The sequence below is a fragment of the Poecilia reticulata genome, chromosome 5, assembly GCF_904066995.2.
Source record: "Poecilia reticulata chromosome 5, P_reticulata-male-v2, whole genome shotgun sequence".
Classification (NCBI taxonomy): domain Eukaryota; kingdom Metazoa; phylum Chordata; class Actinopteri; order Cyprinodontiformes; family Poeciliidae; genus Poecilia; species Poecilia reticulata.
The window spans coordinates 7,765,985-7,784,032 of NC_088834.1; the positions used below are offsets into that span (position 1 = coordinate 7,765,985).

The following is an 18,048-nucleotide window of genomic DNA, read 5'->3' on the forward strand; positions in this document are numbered from 1 at the left end:
GTTTTGCATTCATGACACTTTTCTAATCTGTTAAAATGATTGCTTTCAACATCTGTTTCTTTATACAAGTGTTATCTTTGACAGTAAATTAGTTTGCATTGCTTGTCGCAGCAGCTATTTCCCTCCTGCACTATATCACTATGAGTTACAGCGAGTGTTGCCTGTTACCGCTGACGTAAGGTCCAAGGGGCATCTGGCTGTAGTTGACCATAGGCTGTCCGCCTGGTCCTCTGAATCCCCCACCAAAACCGCTGCTGTACATCTGGGAGCAGCCGAAGCCTCCCTGGCTAAAAGGCTGAAAGAACAAAACACAAGAAAAATGGATAATCCGGCTGTAAGCTCCAAGGTTATATGAATGATTTATCAGAGAAAAACAAGAGGTCAATCATCTTTGCATGTTGAAGCTGCAAGTACACAGTATGACTAACTGCATCTCATCAACATTACCAGAACTGTATTTTTCTTCCAGATAAATTGACTTTCTGAAGGAGGAACGCACATTAATAAAAACTGCTAATAAGGTGTGTCAAAATGACAAAGAGAAAAATAGCAGCAACACAGCAATGTCAGACAAGACAAGCTATGTTGTTCTACTTTACAAAGTAACCCGTTAAATAAGAGTGAATCAAAACAAACACTTAAACTCTGCTAAGATGCACCACTAGAGAAGAAAACAATGAGACAAATCAATTTTTATTTAATCTTTAGGGAGAAAAATGTTGAGCTCGGTGATGAAAGAAAACAATACGAGTGGATTTTTTTAAAATTCCCTTTTTGTCATAAGATGAAGAACGTCGCGCTCAAACTTTGGTTTTGTGCAACACTTTAGTTTTTCGTGTTGGTTTGAGCTCTGGTTTGAGTTGTAGTTCCTGTCATATTTTGGTAATCTGGTTTCTCTATTGCACTGTGTTCTATTAACTTCCTGTTTTCTCCACAACACGTGTTCTTGAGTTGATTGTGACTTTTGACATTGCACCATAAAGCCACCTCAGATGAAACTCTTCAGCAGCTGTTCCATATTCATTTAGCAATTGCACCTATTCCCGCTCAACACCCGATGCTCCTGTTTTTACCCTGTCTGGTACTGAGTCACTTTGTATAAGCTCTGGAGTCTTTATTCATTAAAACTAATTAATTAATTTCAATTAATTAATTATCTTAATTTTAGCACATTAAAAATTTTAAAATTAAACAGCTTTTTTTAATAAAGTGCTATTTATGTTTAATTATTATTTTTGGGTTCTCTAGTAATGGCTCTTATTAACCTTTAGTATTGTTGCTGGTTTGTCACAGACTTATTTTTATGGCTGGGATTTAGAAAATGCATGATAGTATTGTTTTTATTCATGAAGCTGCTTAGACTCTGTTGTTTCTATTCTATCTATTTGGAGTATATTAGTGTATTTAACTGTTAAGGGAAGCCAAGAAATGTAGATAATAGGAAGCAGTATCCATTTTCAAAGCAATCTGACAATTTTCTTTGAAACTGTCATCTCACCTGCTGTGGTGGAGGTTCGCTGCCTCTGCTGGTGAGGCGGCTCAGGATGCTCCTTTCCGACATTTGCAAACGAGCCGACACTGGTGGGATTCTGGACAGCATGTTGGGAAGTCGTGTCACATCTGCTTTCATGTCACTCAGAAGTTCCTCTAGCTGGTTCAGCACTGCAGCAGCATGAAAATACACAGTAAGCTTTTTTTTGTAATTGAGTCCCTTCTTACTTATCCCTCTGATATTTAATCATGGCCCACAGAAGAAATGTTCAGTTCAGAACTGATGTCACCTAGTCCAAGATCTGAACCTATATCCTGTGGTGACAGAGCATTCTATGTAGCAGGCACTAGAATCTTGAATAGTCTGCCATTAAATATTAAATCTGCACAAACATTGGAAATGTTTAAATCTCTACTGGAGGTACATGTTTGGTTTTTACAAATTTTTATCTAGACATTTTAATTTATAGTTGTTCTTTTTATTCTCCTATTGTTTTTTTATTGTGTGTTGTACTTCACTTCCACTATAATCAGGCATTTCAGTTTTTTAGTTGCATTATGGTGTGTAAAGCAGTCTGTGCAGCATAAGTTGTTGGTAAAGTGTGATATAAATAAACCTGACCTTGACTTTGGCCAGTGGGAGGTGTGGTTATTTGAGTAAATGAAAAAAGTCAGGCAGAAAGATGAATACAAAATCTTAGAAAAACATTATTCAACCCTTAGGTCCATAAAAAACAATTAATTGCTTTATACAGAATTTTAAACCATAAACCACCAAGAACTGAAAGTCCCATTAAACAGGCACATCCAATCAGCACCATGCAAGTATATAATTTTTCTGGCAGATAAACCCATTAGTGTCATGGACACATAATTTTCAAACGAAAATGCTTTAATGCCTCACTTTGATTAAGTGTTTGGCCTCTCCCTAAACTTTCATCCCACTAATCACTGTGAGCCTTTTTCTATGCTGAGTCAAAGTAACATGAAGTGAAACCACTGTGTGAAACAGGATCTTTGCTGCCCGCCTGTTTGGGTTTTTTTTAGAGAACAGAGATATGGAAACATCTGTGTGCACTTCCTTTGCCAGCCCGTTTTTCTGTCTGTCTGGATGGAAAAAATTAACCTGTTTTATTAATGTGAAATCTGCTCATTTTGACTATTTTAATGCACTGTCCGCATTTTTGCAGAAAAACAATGACAAAAACCTTTTGAAATGGACTCAGAATATGTTTCACTTGTTGTCAATAAGTAGGTGGAGGAATTGTTAAATGATTAGGCTTTCAAATCTAAGTGATATAAAAATATTTGTACATAATTCTGCCTCCCAAAAAATATACAAGACTTGTTTACTTTCTTATCATCCATCCATCCATCCATCCATCCATCCATCCATCCATCCATCCATCCATCCATCCATCCATCCATCCATCCATCCATCCATCCATCCATCCATCCATCCATCCATCCATCCATCCATCCTCTGTACACCCTTGTCCCTTAGTGGGGTCGGGAGGGTTGCTGGTGCCCATCTCCAGTTAACGTTCCGGGCGAGAGGCGGGGTATACCCTGGACAGGTCACCAGTCTGTTGCAGGGCTACTTTCTTATCAGTTTTCCATAATTTAAAAAAAAGAGCTCCTGAGTCAACAGTGTTGCTTTTGGTTTGGAGCGGGTCCACACACCTTTGTGAAGCACAGCATTGGCAGGCTTGTTCCCAGCCAGAGACTCTTTGGAGAGGTGCTGGTGGGACTCGGCCAAACATTCCACCTCAGCAAAGCGCGTGTTGAGAGCCATGGCAGAGTGACTGGGGTCCTGGGTCATGTTGAGGTAAGCTGCCCGTCGCAACTGCTCCTCAATCACCAATGCCTGTTCCAACAACTGGAGAGAGAGAAAAAAAAAGAGCACATAAAAACAAGAAAAACCTTTGAAAAGCTTAGATTCTTTTTTTAAATAAAGGCTGTAAACTGCCTTAAAGCGCCGCGCCAGGAACTTGTTCTTCATCTCCAAGTAGTTCCCCTTGTGCATCTCTGTTTTGAATGGCTCATTCAGAATAGCATAACGGGGGTCATTCTGAATGTCTTGCCAGCGAGCATAGCCGTGTCTGATAGAAAGTCTCAGTCAAGCAAAACAGACAAGGAACACTTCAAATAAAAACAAGTTCATGGCTGTGTGGAAAAACTGGCATATCACTCATAGCAATCTGAAAATATCAGCCTTCTTCCAAGGCAGCTCCTTCCTGTCATAGGTAATTATGTTGCTTTGCGAGATGCAGAGCTTTGCGCTCTGACATGCGAAAGGATACGTTACGATGCCAGCAAGCAGCCAGTAGTCATGGCGACGATGCCAGATGTCATGCATTTTTCCAGACGAAAGAGCCGCTCGCTCCTCGGTTTGCCACAGGGTGTGCAACTCTGACAGCATGACAGTAAAAACAGACATTTTCTTTCAGACAAACACAAACAAAGATTCAAACTGCTCACATCACTGGAAAAAAAAATCTAGACTTAAAAAAGGATTAATAAGAAACCAATGTTTCTGCGGCATGTCATTTAAATGGAAACATCAGCATTAAGATGTAAAACTGGGGCATGTAAAGAAAATCAGGAAATATTTAGTCAAAGAAACTGATGTAAAGTGTCTCGACTTTCAAAAGCAGCATAACGTAATGTGAGAGATTTTAAATATACATTCAGATTTATTTGCAACTAATAGAAGGAATGACAGTTATATTGACAGTTGCATATGATGTTTTAGTAAAATGTTGGCAAACTGAAGAAATCCTATTTATTGTTAGTTGTGACTGTTATTTTTTTTTACTTGTATAAAAAATAGCAAATTATTTGACAGTTTAAGCAATATTTTATTAGACTGTTGAAGTCAAATGTACTGCTGAAGTTGTGTTTATTTTTATAAATAAAATTAAACGTTTAAATATATAGTGTTTTTAGGGGAAGATTCAACACAGTCAAGCAAACCATATCTGCAGACATTTTTTACACCGTGCTTGACACAGTCTCGTTCAATTTCTTACCCGTAAAACCTCCATCTGCGATATTAAACATGAACTTGGCTTTGAATCCATTTTTGTCTTCTCTTCTGCTCTCATCCAGCTCATCCAGAGTGTCTTTGTCTCCGTTCAATCGACCCTCTAATGCATCTTCACTCTTCACATCGTCTGCGATAGTTATATAAAAGACAGGATGTTTTCATAAGAGATATCCATATAATGTGACTACATGCACTACAAACAGACAGTTGTTTCCTAGAGGAGCCGTGCTTTTGTGTCTTTTGTACTTGCTTCATTTGAGAATTCATCTCACACGCTGTGTACCTGGCTTATTTTCTTTGTCTTCGGTTTTTTCCCGAGGAGAACCAGCCTCTCCTTTTTCAGAGGACTTCTCAGCTTCTTTGCAGGGGTCCGCTGAGGATATAAGAAACAAAAGATTAAACATACAAAGCACAGCCTTCGCAGATGAATAATTTCGCAGTGCATGAATCATGCACCACTCACTCTTAGGTGAGGTATGACTAGATGGCAGCTCTGCCGGCTTGAAAGCAGACTCTTTTGGGTAGGCAGGTGGCTCGGCCTTTGTCATGGGGGATTTGGTTCTGTTTCTCTCATCTCCTGTTGTCTCTTCTGAGGTTGCCTTCGTCTCGTCACTGTCAGCAGCCTTCTCGGGTACAGATGCTAGCTCTGCACTGGGAGCTTGCTGTGGGGGCAATATATGCAACAGAATGGGAATAAGGACAGTTGGCAGAGGGAACAACTTCAAAGGTGCTTTGGAGTGAAAGAACAAGATCCATAGGATGTTAAGATGATTTATACAAAAATGTGATGACTTTTAAGAACATAGACAATATAGCAGAAGAGTGGGGGAAACGAAGACTCACTTCCTGCTCAGATTGTTTCTTTCCATCTGTCTCTGTAGTCTCCTTATCTTCAGCGTTTCGTACCAAAGACTCGGCCTTCTCTGCACCCCCCCAAAAAAAAAATCACAACATAGCTTTTTGTCTTATAGTTTTGTTCTGTGTATAAGAACCACAATCACACAGTCAAAGAAAAATGAAACATGACCACTGTAGAGACTCTGTTCCAACCTGGTGGGACGGGGGTGCTGGGCTGTGTAGCAACAGGGCTGGCTGGCACCGGAGTGTTGGGATCTGAAGACACACTTTCAGTCAGTTTCTTCAGCTCCATTCCAATGGGAATCAGATCTGGAGAGCTCAGCTTCCCATTTACATGTTCAAACTCCTGCACCTAAAGTTAAAAAAAAATAAAATAAAATAAATAACATTGCCTTAACGGTGATAATGAAAATCCGACAGTTCCAAGGGATGCCCTACTTTCTTCAAGTGAGGGATTAGGAGGAACTCCACTGAGTCCTACAGACTCACTGGTTTAATTTTGCCTGTAGACAGCTGCACCAGCCCCTCCTGAGTTCAAACCTACCCAGCAATAATTTTCTGTTACGAACATTCAAATAACATTTTTAGGAAGATTATCCTTATCTGGTGAGCTGAAAAAAAATCTGCATATTTACCAAACACCAAAGGCTTGTACCACAGATATCAGAAAGTGCAGATGGCATGTTCTGCCTAGGAAATATCAGCTGTGGCTCTTCAGTACTTTTGCTTTGCAGCAGTAAGCATAATTTATTTCAACGTTCATGCATGCAGTTACTGAAGCAACACATTTTAGAAAGTTCTGGACTCAATGTGACTGCAGAATTCTTGCGTCATCCCTCATGTTTTGATATTTTGCCTTCGTGGTCCCAGACCTTTTTGCATTACTTTAAAGTGGTTTTGATTGCAATTTTTTCAGACTTTCTGTTTGTCTTTTGAAGTTTTATTTTGGCTGCAGTCACACATGCATTTCCGTACTTGTCAGTTGTAAAAGGAATGTGTTTTTGCTACTTTTGATATTATTACTCAATGTCTTCTAACAGTTTGACTGTGATATTGATAACACAGACAGACAGACAGACAGACAGACAGACAGACAGACAGACAGACAGACAGACAGACAGACAGTATTTAACAATATCATGTAATTGTATCTCTGAGGTTGCTTGTCAGATCATAGCTTGGACTTTTCAAAGAGTATTCTGTTCCACTCTTAGACATATCATAGATATTGCACTACTGACATGCATAAGGGAATGGATCCAAACATTGTACAAAAAATAGCTGAAGTCAAGAGAAATAATTTTAAAAGGTTGGAGAACCACTGATGAAAAACACATTAAAAGATTACAAAACAATCTGTTTGGCTCCTTGGAAGCCATTGCAAGTTTAAAAAAATATAGAGTTTGTTTATGAACTTTGTATCACAAATACATTCAGGCTAACAACCCTTTTGTTCAACTCTATAATTGAGAAAAAGACAATTCATTTGTCTCATCTTTCTGAATATTTAAGCCAATTAAAAACTGACAAGTTTCTTTTTTGTTAGGTAGGACATAAGATCATCCACATCTTTACTAATCTCTGAAGTTAAAATCACTGCCAGAAGTCACTGATGCTAATTAGTTGTAACTAAGCTAAAAAATATAAATAAATAAAAAATAATTAGGCAGCTGTTAAATATAAAAAAAACAGACCTAAAAGTATAATTTCTAATATAAACTGAAATAAAACTTATTTTCACTGCACTGATCAAAATTTCAGCAACAATTCCACACAGCAACATTGCAAAATTACTATTCTGATCTTCAAAAAATTAATGAATGCAATCAACAATTTAATTCATCAATTACAATTAGTCAGTCAAAGACTTTTTGTAAGTTTTTCTACACCTGAGATGCAATCATTAAATATTTACAGAAGTAATTAACTTAGAGGTGATGGCAGGGCAGATTTCATTGGTGCTTCAAATAAGAATATTACTTGTATGAAAAAAAAGTAGTAGTAAAACAGTGTTTACCAGGACTTTACCCACAAAGCTATTCCCATCTCTCAAGTGTGAACACGGCAAACAAATCTAACACAACTAACATCTTTCTTGCAGGGGAGAGTTTATACCCCAACAACCTTTTTTTTTTTTTTTTCTTCTCTGTGCATTTTCTCCTGCGTAGATATGCTGACCTACTTTTCCCTAATCCCACAGTGTTCCAACACAGGACTTGGTGTTCTATGGAGAAGATTTCTGGGGTTTAACAACCGGTACCTTTTTCCTGACAAGCGACATGACTCCGATCCTGGTGAGAACATGCTGTCGAGACAGGCCCTCACGGGGGACTCCATCCGCAAAGGTCTCCGCTCCGTCTGCACCTGGCTCACATAAATGTCTCATAAACAGAGACACATAGGCCCTGGTGCACAGAGACACACACTTCAACAGTTAGCGGCAAGAGAGATAGCTACACAAACAGGTGGAATAGTTACAAAAAGCAGGAGGTGTAGTGTTGGAATAAGAATTAATAAGCAGAAGAGAAAGTAAGAAGCTTGGGACCACGTCAATACTCCCTCCAAATTCAAGAAACTCAACAAGATTTTATTTCTAATTTCAGAAAATTACACAACATTTTTGATGCGTAATGACAGTACTTGGCAAAATATAATGTTCGAATTGTTAAATGTGTGTTCTATGTATTTTTGTGTTTTTATGATGTGAAGTTCTTCTCAGCCTTGTTACTGAGATGTGCTATATATTTTTAAAAAATAATTGAACTTAGTTATGTGAGAGAATAATTAAAAAAAGCTCATTAAATGAAGTCGTTCATTTTGAATAACCTACAATACTAAAAATACATATTATAATTTTATTTGTCCTACAAATGAAATTCATCTTTTGTTGGAATTACAGCAGTACTTTGGAATATGTGAACATTTAGAGTCTAAAAAGATTTAATCTTCTTTGGAAAATAGATTTAGGTTCGGGTTTTGATTTGTTCATGTTTTTTCCTCAAGGACTACATTAAAAAATTAACACTCTCACAGAGCATTTATAGATAAGAGAAATTATACATGTATAATAATTCATTTACTAGTTAGGTGAATTCTGTAGACGATTTTTTAAACTGGATTTTATTTTGGGGTAGTGGATAAAAAGGGACTGACTACAAATACATGACATATTTATCAGATTAAAAATCACAAACTCAATATAAACTAGAATTCAGCAGTAAAGCAAAAACATGCAGTGAAAAGTACATCCTATAATGGTCTCTTATGTTTTCTAGAAACCCTCTCTAGCATGGTAGAGCTTTTTTGATAAAATACCTGTCCTCTGCATGTCACAGAAAAATACAAATAATTGTAGGGCATCACCTAAACTCGCGCTCACTCTTCCCTCTAAGGTCCCGGACCAGCCAGTGCGAGTTGAAAGCATCCTGAGGTGGCATGCCCCAGCGCATGATGGCATTGAGGAAAGCTTTCCTCTGGCGAGTGTTGAACCCAAGGACCTTGAGATGGCGATAAGGAGAAAATGGTGTAAACACATATTGGACGGAGAAAGGTGCAGGGCATGGAGCTAAAACGTCAGGAGAGCAGCCGGAGTTAGAGATATCAGCCGGAGTTAGAGAGTCAGAGATAGCCTGACCTTTATAACATGGTATAATATAGCACACTGCTTTATGTTACTGTGACTGTTTCATTCTCAGTGGAGAGGGAACTGATAAATCCTGAGGAGCTTCTCAAAAGTCTCTGACTCCAAAAACCCCCCATTATTCAACAGAAAGCACAAATCAAAAGGGAACTAATGAAATACCTCTATGCTGCCTCCAACACGTGCCAGTAAGGGGGGCAGAGGTTTGTCTTTCTCATTCTTAAGCTGTCGACGAGACTGCCTGCGTCCACCTACAAATGACCAAAATTCAAAGTTAAAAAGCTGTTTTCAGATGCTTGTAGATTTAGCAATAATGTGAATGATGCAGCAAAAAAAAAAAAAGCAGAAAAGTTGGTGTGGCTGCTTACCTTCGGGCCTCTCTTCAAAATCTTCGTCCTCATCTTCGGACCCCACGGAATACTCCGATTGATTGTCTGAAAGATCATCCTGCCATTCTGAGCAACACATCAAAGAGAAACAGTACATTGCGTTCGCTTCTGTTGGTGGCCACCTGAGGGCGCCATGGCACTGCAGATTACTACAGACCACTCCTGTACTGCTGGGCAAACAGGCACACAGCACAGCTGTGCAGAACTTACTTTAACTCAGACTTTGCTGCAGTTGGTTTTGTAAATTGCACTCAGAAAGATCTATAGGAACAATTGGAATTTTTTGAGAAAACACAAACTTCTGTTTCTTTTTTCATTATTATTATAATGAGGCACAAGACTGGTTGCAAAATGTGCCATAATTCTGTTAGATTTGGAAGGTAGCCTAAAACCTGACCTCAATTGTGCTCCTCAAAAACATCATCATCTTTATGAGATATAAAAGGGTCAAATTCAGACACCCAGTCTTTATCTTCATGATGAGCTAATAAAGAATTCTTAAAACAGTAAAAAATGTATAAATGCAGCTTTGAGACTGCAAATAAGAAAGGGTTTTCTGAGCCTGCGCAAGGGCTTTTCACTATCAAGCAGCATGAACTGACTTGAATTGGTAGCAAAACAATAAAATCCAATGGAAAACAAGATTCATCCTGCCACTCAAATTAGGAAATGGTTTTCTTGCTTACATGTCAAACTCAGATATTCTTTGGAAAACAATAAAATGGAAATCTGATATCTTTTTTTTTTTTTTGTAAAAAAAATAAATATATAAATATTGCAATAGGTAAAATACTTAATTCCAACATTTAACTGTTGCCATTTTATTCAGGCAAACAGCTCTGTTGCACCAATTGAAAATAAAACATTTATCAGCTGGATGGTCTTATACTCCCTCTAGAGGCAGGACGAAAATTTGTACAGGGACATGGTGAATATCTTCACACAAGATGAAAACATGAGCCCACTAGCGGTGCCCAGTGAATTTCAATATGCTAGAATACACATTCTGATGAGGCTTGTTTGTCAGATTAAAATACTTTATAAAAGTAACCTTTAACAGGTATTAAACATGCTTTTTAACATTGTACTACCAGAAAACAGTTTTCTACATTTTAAGAAGTTAACACATTTTAGCAGAGGCTTACAGCCACATCTGACAGGCATATGTGGAGCCTTGTGTGTTTTCAGCTGGCGCAGCCTACAGCCTACCTTGGTCCTCCTGAGTGGCGTCGTTGTAGTTGACCTGCTTCCGAATGCGTTTGCCTTTTCCCAGATTTCGGGCCAGGTCCTCCTGCTGCTGCTCATAGTGATGGCGGAGGAGCTTTTCCCAATAGTCTGGGTCCACATTCTCCTCTTGCTTGATGATTTCTCGCTCTACCTCCTCCTGATCATCGATCGACACAAACATCAGCAAAGCAAATTAAAAGCTGGCCACTAAGTTGAATTCAAACGAGAATTTTCTGTTCTTGTATTGCATTGCTAGGCATCCTGGATTTACTGTTTCAATATGTAATTATAATTATGCAAACTGAAGAGTAAGTCAGCCTGTTTGCCCCTTTAAAAGCACATAAAATAATTCCTTTACCAATAACTGTTGATTAGAGATTTTTGCTGCAGTTACATATTTTATAGTGTTGATAAAGAATCTTAAGTCAACACTTATTCTGCCATATCATCATCAAATACTGCAAGATGGTCCAGATGAAATAATACTTTTACAGAAACATTTATACATTAAGATGACAGAACATCTTTAACACAGAGTTTTGCTTTGTCTTGATCTACTGAGCTTAATGACTACAGCACAACACTGGATCCAAAGATTCCCAGCAGGTGTTCCGAGGATGAAGACTAAAGTTAGGTTCTCACCTCTTCATCTTCTTCTTTCACCACATACTGCGCCACCTTGAACGAGCTCAGGTACTCGTTCATGTTCTGTATCTCTGTGTCCTCGGTGGCGTCTTGGCTGCGGTCCAGCAGCTTTGAAATGGCATCGTCATCGTAGTGAATGACGTTGCCCTCCTCACCATCTTTGTTATCTCCTGGCAAGGGGAGAGTGTTTATTAGTTACGAAAGGGATCATTCTACACGAGACGAAAATGTGTCAACTATGTTTCAAATAAAAGTTTTTGAACACCAGGAGAAAACTTTTAAAAGACTTTTTATTGTGTTCTGTAGATTAATTGATTTATGGAGATTTCTGTAAAAGAGTGGTCTAATAACAGTACTTTGGTATGTCTAGACATACATACATAAAAAGCTAGTGTCTCATAATAAATGTCTTGTATCAAGGCCAAGTACCAGGTGTCGTTATATAAAATGTTTCCACTTGTCAGAAGTTTTGCTGATCATATAAATTGTCTACCTAAATAAGGGTTTACTAAAAGGCCTTCTAATAGATAGAGATAAATAAAAGTATTGCCAAAATCTATAGCTTGAACAAAATAAGTGTACTTCAGTTTACATTTGCCTGAATTACTGCTGCTTTCAGAAGTGACATTACCTACATAAAATTTGCTATGCTATAGTTTAAATGAAAATACAAGCAAAGGTATGAGAAATAACTTTGAGAAAAACTGCAATAACTGGGTGAAGTAAATGTGCAAATCCTTAAACTGACTCTGTAGAAGATGCTTTTGTTTTTCATTTTAGTTTTCAGTCTTCTTGAGTTTATGCCTTCTATCAATTATAGTGAAACTGATTAAAATAAAATAAAGTGAAACTGTCTCAGTAGTTCATTTGCTCATTTGCATTGTGAGTTCAAGGATCATATAATTCAACAGAAGATTCATTTCATGGGTGGAAAGATAAGATGTGAGACTGGTCTGGCTACAGTTAAGAGCCAAACCTGAAAACATTTAGAAAGGTTTGGCAAAGCAGAGAAGACAAATACTAAGTCAAAAAGTGGGATGCTTAAAGGCTCCTACCATAGAAGACAAAATGTTGAAGTTGAGGCAATTGTATTTTGGCCCACTTTTTTCTTTTTTTTAGTTATTCGATAACATTGTAGAATACTAATCTCAAATTACATGTGGAAAACAATTAGAAGTGATTCATCATTTTTTACTCTGTGAAAAAAAATCTACTTTACCTGTGTGCCACTTATCAAAATACACAGAGTCCTTCAAAGTCTCTGAAACTTTAAGGACTATGAAACCAAAACATGTGTCTGACTTCACAAATGTGAATGTAGATGGTATTAAAACCCATGTACCCATGGCTCGTGCTGCTTCCATCTCATCCTTAAAGAGCTCCTCAGTTCCAAACTTGAGGATGTCGTCCAGTTCTTGTTTGGACATGGAACCGGTTTTGGAGCCCAGGCCGGGCCTCACCACCAGGTGAGTCAACATCATTTTTCTCTTTGCCACCTGAGTGATTCTCTCCTCCACAGATCCCCGAGTCACAAAACGATAGATCATCACCTTCTTGTTTTGGCCAATTCGGTGGGCTCTGCTAAAAGCCTGGAGTAATTAAAAGGATTTGTTAAAACTGAAGAACACGCTGATCCACTAAATGCTTGCAAGAACGTGCAGGCTGTGAGATGTCCATACTTGGATGTCATTGTGTGGATTCCAGTCAGAGTCATAGATGATGACGGTGTCTGCACTAGCCAAATTGATGCCGAGACCTCCGGCTCGCGTTGAAAGCAAAAAGCAGAACTGCTGTGCCCCTGGAGCTGTTACGCAAAATAAAGTAGAGAGTACCTTCATTTCCAGGAGAGTAACAAAGTGGCACATAGCTGAGGAAAATGCTTGACTAGAGAAAAAACCCACCATTGAAACGATCAATTGCTTCCTGCCGTAAGCCTCCAGTAATCCCCCCATCAATACGTTCATATTTATAGCCTTCAAACTCCAGGAAATCCTCAAGCAGATCCAACATCTTTGTCATCTGTGGATAAGATCAACTTTAATCAAATAAAGCCGCATTCTGAAAAACTTTTTTTATCTGGTTTGTCAAGCGGATTTGTAAAACTACAGCTGAAAGGTAGCCAGCCACTGAATGTCATGGTCTCCTGCCAAATCACAGTATTTACTTGACTGTTACCTGAGAGAAAATAAGAACTCTGTGTCCTTCATCTTTGAGTTTCTTCAGCATTTTTTGAAGCAGGGTTAGTTTTCCTGAGGACTTCACCAGCAGGTTGCCATCATAAGAACCATTAGGCAAAACAGGAGCCTCCTACAATATGAAAAACCCAGCACCAGTCGGTAAACGCAGAGCTTTATGAATATAATCAGTATTAAAACCAATTTGTAAATACAACTGATAATACATTTTTATAGGGAAGGTATTATGTAAAATCAACTTTTTCGAGCTGTACATCATACTATGTTATTACTCTGTCCAACTCATCTAAGAATGGCTGTAATCGGCACAATGAGATTTATTGCTATGATGACGTGCTGAAGGCAGAGTGGCCAAAAGAGAAGAAGCTTCTTAAAGAGTCAGAGGTCCAATTTCAAGGCGTCAAATTACAAAGTTGGGTTTCTTTTAAGTCAAGTTTGATATACATAGAGGATTTTTATAACAACTAAAGGTAACATTGTTACTTGATTGTGCTATAAAATTATAGTACGTGCCTGAAAACGACAAGAAACTGTCAGTTTAAACAAGTTTTGGCTAGAGAAAATTCCATTTGAAGGTTCGGTGGCTTACCACAGCAGCAACAGGGAACAGGTAGGGGTGGTTACAGCATTTCTTCAGGTCCATCATAATGTTGAGCAGGGACACCTGGTTTCCTCCCCCTTTGGAGTTCAGAGCCTCAAAATTCCGCGTCAAAATAAACTTGTAATATTTCCTGCAAGGTGTCAGATATTGAGCAGATTTGAAAATTAGCAAAACAGAATAAAGGTGTTTTACTTCTGGCTGCTTGACGCTGCTTTTATATGAAAATCTCCACCAGGGTGTATAACAAAGTTTTGTCCTATCTCTTCTCTAATATCACTTGCTTCAAATGTTTATATTATTTAGATGGAACTGAAATCTGGTAGGCTTCGTCATAGAATCCGTTGTCCAAAAGGCTTACTTCTGCATGGGACTGAGCTCCACTCTGACAATGAGCTCCGTCTTCGCCGGCATGTTCTTGAAGACGTCAGCTTTCAGCCGCCTGAGCATGTGAGGTCCGAGGAGGTCATGGAGCTTCTTGATCTGGTCCTCTTTAGAGATATCTGCAAACTCCTCAAGGAAGCCGTCCAGGTTGCTGAAGAGGTCAGAGGTCACATGAATGTACAAGAGTTCAAATAATTAATGTATAAATATATTTTTCAACACCCTATCCAGAGACGCTGGAGATCGGCACCAGGCTCCCATCCAATCCGGCAAGCATAAACCAGATCAGATAATGAATGAATGAATGAATGAATGAATGAATTAATTAATTAATTAATGAATGAATTAATTAATTAATTAATTAATTAATATTTCAACAGGGCTGCACAGTGGCGCAGTTGGTAGAGCTGTTGCCTTGCAGCAAGAAGGTTCTGGGTTCAATTCCCGGCCCTGGTCTTTCTGCATGGAGTTTGCATGTTCTCCTTGTGCATGCGTGGGTTTTCTCCGGGTACTCCGGCTTCCTCCCACAGTCCAAAAACATGACTGTTAGGTTAATTGGCCTTTCCAAATTGCCCCTAGGTGTGAGTGTGTGTGTGCATGGTTGTTTGTCCTGTGTGTCTCTGTGTTGCCCTGCGACAGACTGGCGACCAGTCCAGGGTGAACCCCGCCTCTCGCCCGGCATGCCAGCTGGAGATGGGCACCAGCAACCCTCCCAACCCCACTAAGGGACAAGGGTGCAGGAAAATGGATGGATATTTCAACAACCCTACACCCTACATTTGATCAACACAAGATCCGTCTTTTTGTCTCATCCCAGTTTCATTGAAGCGATGACACGAGTGTACAGTTGATGAGTTGTTGTGCGATTGCATCAGCGTTGCTTGCATAAACACAACATCTAGCTGTTGAAATACAGCCTAATTATTTTACACTGCAACGTTCGAGCCAGTGGTGAGAAATGCACACTGAAGACACAAACAGAGCACACTTAAACATGCATGAAATGAAGTTAAAAGAAAAACAAGATAATATAATGTAATGTCGATTATATGAGGCAACACAGTGTGATGATATTCCACCTGTGTGCTGAAATATTTGACTCATCAATGGTTTTAATAATTGATCTGCAGACTGTGTGGAAGCTAAAATCAAAGTCATGATTTTCCATAAATGCCACACAGATGTCATGTCTCTGCATTCAAACAGGCTTAAAGATGGTTAAAGCAGATAATGGTTGGAAGTGGCAGGTCTTACTTGAAGCGGTCTGGGGTGAGGAAGTTAAGTAGATGGAAAAGCTCCTCCAGGTTGTTCTGCAGAGGAGTACCAGTGAGCAGCAGCTTGTAGTAGATCTTATACCCGTTAAGAATCCTGAAAAACTGAGCAAGACACATGAAGTGAGATGGTTAACCTCAATTGCCCTTTCACAAAATCTCCGTTTTGCTTCCAGTACAAAGAACAGAAGGTACCTGAACATTTAGCTTCCTTACCTTTGATTGGTTGTTCTTCAGTCTGTGAGCCTCGTCTACCACCAAGCAGGCCCAGGTGACGGAGCCAAGAATGGCTTGATCTATAGTGATCAGCTCGTAAGATGTCAGCAGCACATGAAACTTGATGGGAGAGTCTTTCTGCAAGAAGAATCAATGACAAAAATCCTCAACTAGTTAACATGCACAGACATTATGAAACATTTATCATGCACAGTTTCATTTATTCCAACCCGATTCTGTCAGAGCATGAGGTACAGCACCTTCATCCGGAACACCTTGCGTCCAGATTTTATTGCGCTGTCCTCCAAGGTGAATTCATTCTCTCTGATAATTGCCCTGCTGTCTTTGTCTCCGGTGTAAGTCACCACGTAGAAATCTGGAGCCCACATCTCAAATTCTCTCTCCCAATTGATGATAGTAGACAGAGGTGCACTCACCAAGAAAGGCCCCTTGGAATGGCCCTGACAGATAGAAAAAAGACATGAGTAAGCCACTCTAGCAGTGCTCCAGAGAGAAAAGGAAACCAGGTTTTATCATTTCTTTTTTCTCACTGTCCAAATTGATTAGATCCAAGCACATATTACCATTTATATTACAATGACCAGTATCACTACTCATGCCTATTTCGTTTCGATTGGAATATGAGCTTGATAAAAAGAGACACTCTTACCTCCTTATACAGTGAGTAGAGAAAGACTATTGTCTGAACCGTTTTTCCGAGGCCCATTTCATCTGCCAGGATGGTATCTGTTCCCTGAGCCCAGGAAAATCGTAACCAATTCAGACCTTCCAGCTGGTATGGGTGCAGCGTTCCCCCTGTGGCATTAATATACCAGGGCTGGTGCTCAAATTTGATGGTTGGCTGGTGGTGTGAAAATATAATTGTGACTTGTGGAGCTGACATATGCTAACAAAACTGGCATCCTTGGTATAATGTCTAGCAAAAGTATTTTTAAACTTCTTCCTTAAACTTTTTCAAGTTTTGTCATGTTACAAGCATCAACTTCAGTGTGGATTAGTGGTATTTGTTTGGCTAGATCACACAAAGAAGCACAAAATTGTATATAAAGGTAATAGGTAGCTTACAATTTTTTGTTCAAATACCAAACTATATAAAATTAATTGGTATTCAGCTCCATCTAAGTGGTTACCTTAATGTAAAACTCAGCTCAACTAATTGCCTTCAGAAGTCACTGAATTATTCAATAGAGATCATTTTTATACATATAGCTGTAACCACGCAAGCCAAAGAGGTTTGCTAAAGAATATTAATAGAAAGAAAACTGCACTACGAAGACAAAGAGAAAGACCAGACAGGTCAATGATAAAGTAGTGGAGACGTTTAAAGCAGGGTTAAGTAATAACACAACATTTCAAGCTTTGGAGATCTCACAAAGTACTGTTTAAATGGAACTGTATATGAAATAACTATAAACCAACCAAGTCAAGGACAGCATTTATTTAGAGAAAAGGCCAACAGAGCAATTTTATCTGTAGAGGAGCTGTGAAGATCCACAGCTGCAGACGGACAATCTGTCAATGGAGCAGATAATAGTTGTGCACTCTGCAATTCTAGCTTTTGCAGAAGATTGGAAAGAGTAAAGTCACTGTTGAAAGAAAACTGTAAGGAAGCCTTTTAGAAAGCTTGCCCTAAGACAAGCAAGAGACTCAGCAAACACATGGAAGAAAGTGCTCTGATCAGAGGAGACCAAAATAAATATCTCTGACCGACACTCAAAACGCCTTATCACAGAAAACTAACACTTCACATTCCCCTGAACACATCGTTTCGTTCCAACTGTGACACATGGTAGAGGCAGAACTATATTATGGAGATGCTTTTCTGCAGGATGAGTAACTAAAGGAGGCTGATATATTAACAGAGTTTCTGATGTAACTGGAGCAAAATATTTTTCAACAAACAGCAGAGCTGAATACATAGAAACTGTTTGCGTTTTTGCTTCCATTAAACAAGTATTAAATTAAACAACTTTGTGTTGATCTGTCCCATAAGTTGGCCTGGGTGTAACATGACAAAATGTGAACAAGTTGCAAAATACTTTTGCAAAGCACTTTGTATGTACT

The 18,048-nt window shown here is 38.9% G+C and overlaps 1 protein-coding gene across 2 annotated transcripts in view; it reads right to left on the reverse strand.

Moving 5' to 3' along the window:
* Nucleotides 1-18,048, reverse strand: part of chd5 (chromodomain helicase DNA binding protein 5) — a 49,775-nt gene that overhangs the window by 4,892 nt on the left and 26,835 nt on the right. Inside the window, exons 14-39 of one of the 2 annotated variants that reach the window (XM_081606924.1) lie at nucleotides 16,634-16,825; nucleotides 16,224-16,424; nucleotides 15,964-16,101; nucleotides 15,731-15,852; nucleotides 14,454-14,627; nucleotides 14,084-14,225; nucleotides 13,475-13,606; nucleotides 13,201-13,318; nucleotides 12,979-13,103; nucleotides 12,642-12,888; nucleotides 11,297-11,469; nucleotides 10,637-10,811; nucleotides 9,407-9,472; nucleotides 9,201-9,289; nucleotides 8,762-8,895; nucleotides 7,659-7,803; nucleotides 5,591-5,750; nucleotides 5,384-5,463; nucleotides 5,004-5,202; nucleotides 4,824-4,913; nucleotides 4,524-4,667; nucleotides 3,795-3,903; nucleotides 3,461-3,593; nucleotides 3,175-3,370; nucleotides 1,499-1,662; nucleotides 169-295 (exon numbers count right to left, since the gene is read on the reverse strand). In XM_081606924.1, the coding sequence (XP_081463050.1) occupies nucleotides 169-295; nucleotides 1,499-1,662; nucleotides 3,175-3,370; nucleotides 3,461-3,593; nucleotides 3,795-3,903; nucleotides 4,524-4,667; nucleotides 4,824-4,913; nucleotides 5,004-5,202; nucleotides 5,384-5,463; nucleotides 5,591-5,750; nucleotides 7,659-7,803; nucleotides 8,762-8,895; nucleotides 9,201-9,289; nucleotides 9,407-9,472; nucleotides 10,637-10,811; nucleotides 11,297-11,469; nucleotides 12,642-12,888; nucleotides 12,979-13,103; nucleotides 13,201-13,318; nucleotides 13,475-13,606; nucleotides 14,084-14,225; nucleotides 14,454-14,627; nucleotides 15,731-15,852; nucleotides 15,964-16,101; nucleotides 16,224-16,424; nucleotides 16,634-16,825 (3,775 nt within the window). Of the gene's footprint in view, nucleotides 1-168; nucleotides 296-1,498; nucleotides 1,663-3,174; nucleotides 3,371-3,460; nucleotides 3,594-3,794; nucleotides 3,904-4,523; nucleotides 4,668-4,823; nucleotides 4,914-5,003; nucleotides 5,203-5,383; nucleotides 5,464-5,590; nucleotides 5,751-7,658; nucleotides 7,804-8,761; nucleotides 8,896-9,200; nucleotides 9,290-9,406; nucleotides 9,494-10,636; nucleotides 10,812-11,296; nucleotides 11,470-12,641; nucleotides 12,889-12,978; nucleotides 13,104-13,200; nucleotides 13,319-13,474; nucleotides 13,607-14,083; nucleotides 14,226-14,453; nucleotides 14,628-15,730; nucleotides 15,853-15,963; nucleotides 16,102-16,223; nucleotides 16,425-16,633; nucleotides 16,826-18,048 lie in introns of both variants that reach the window. The other variant, XM_081606923.1, reaches the window with a different exon arrangement.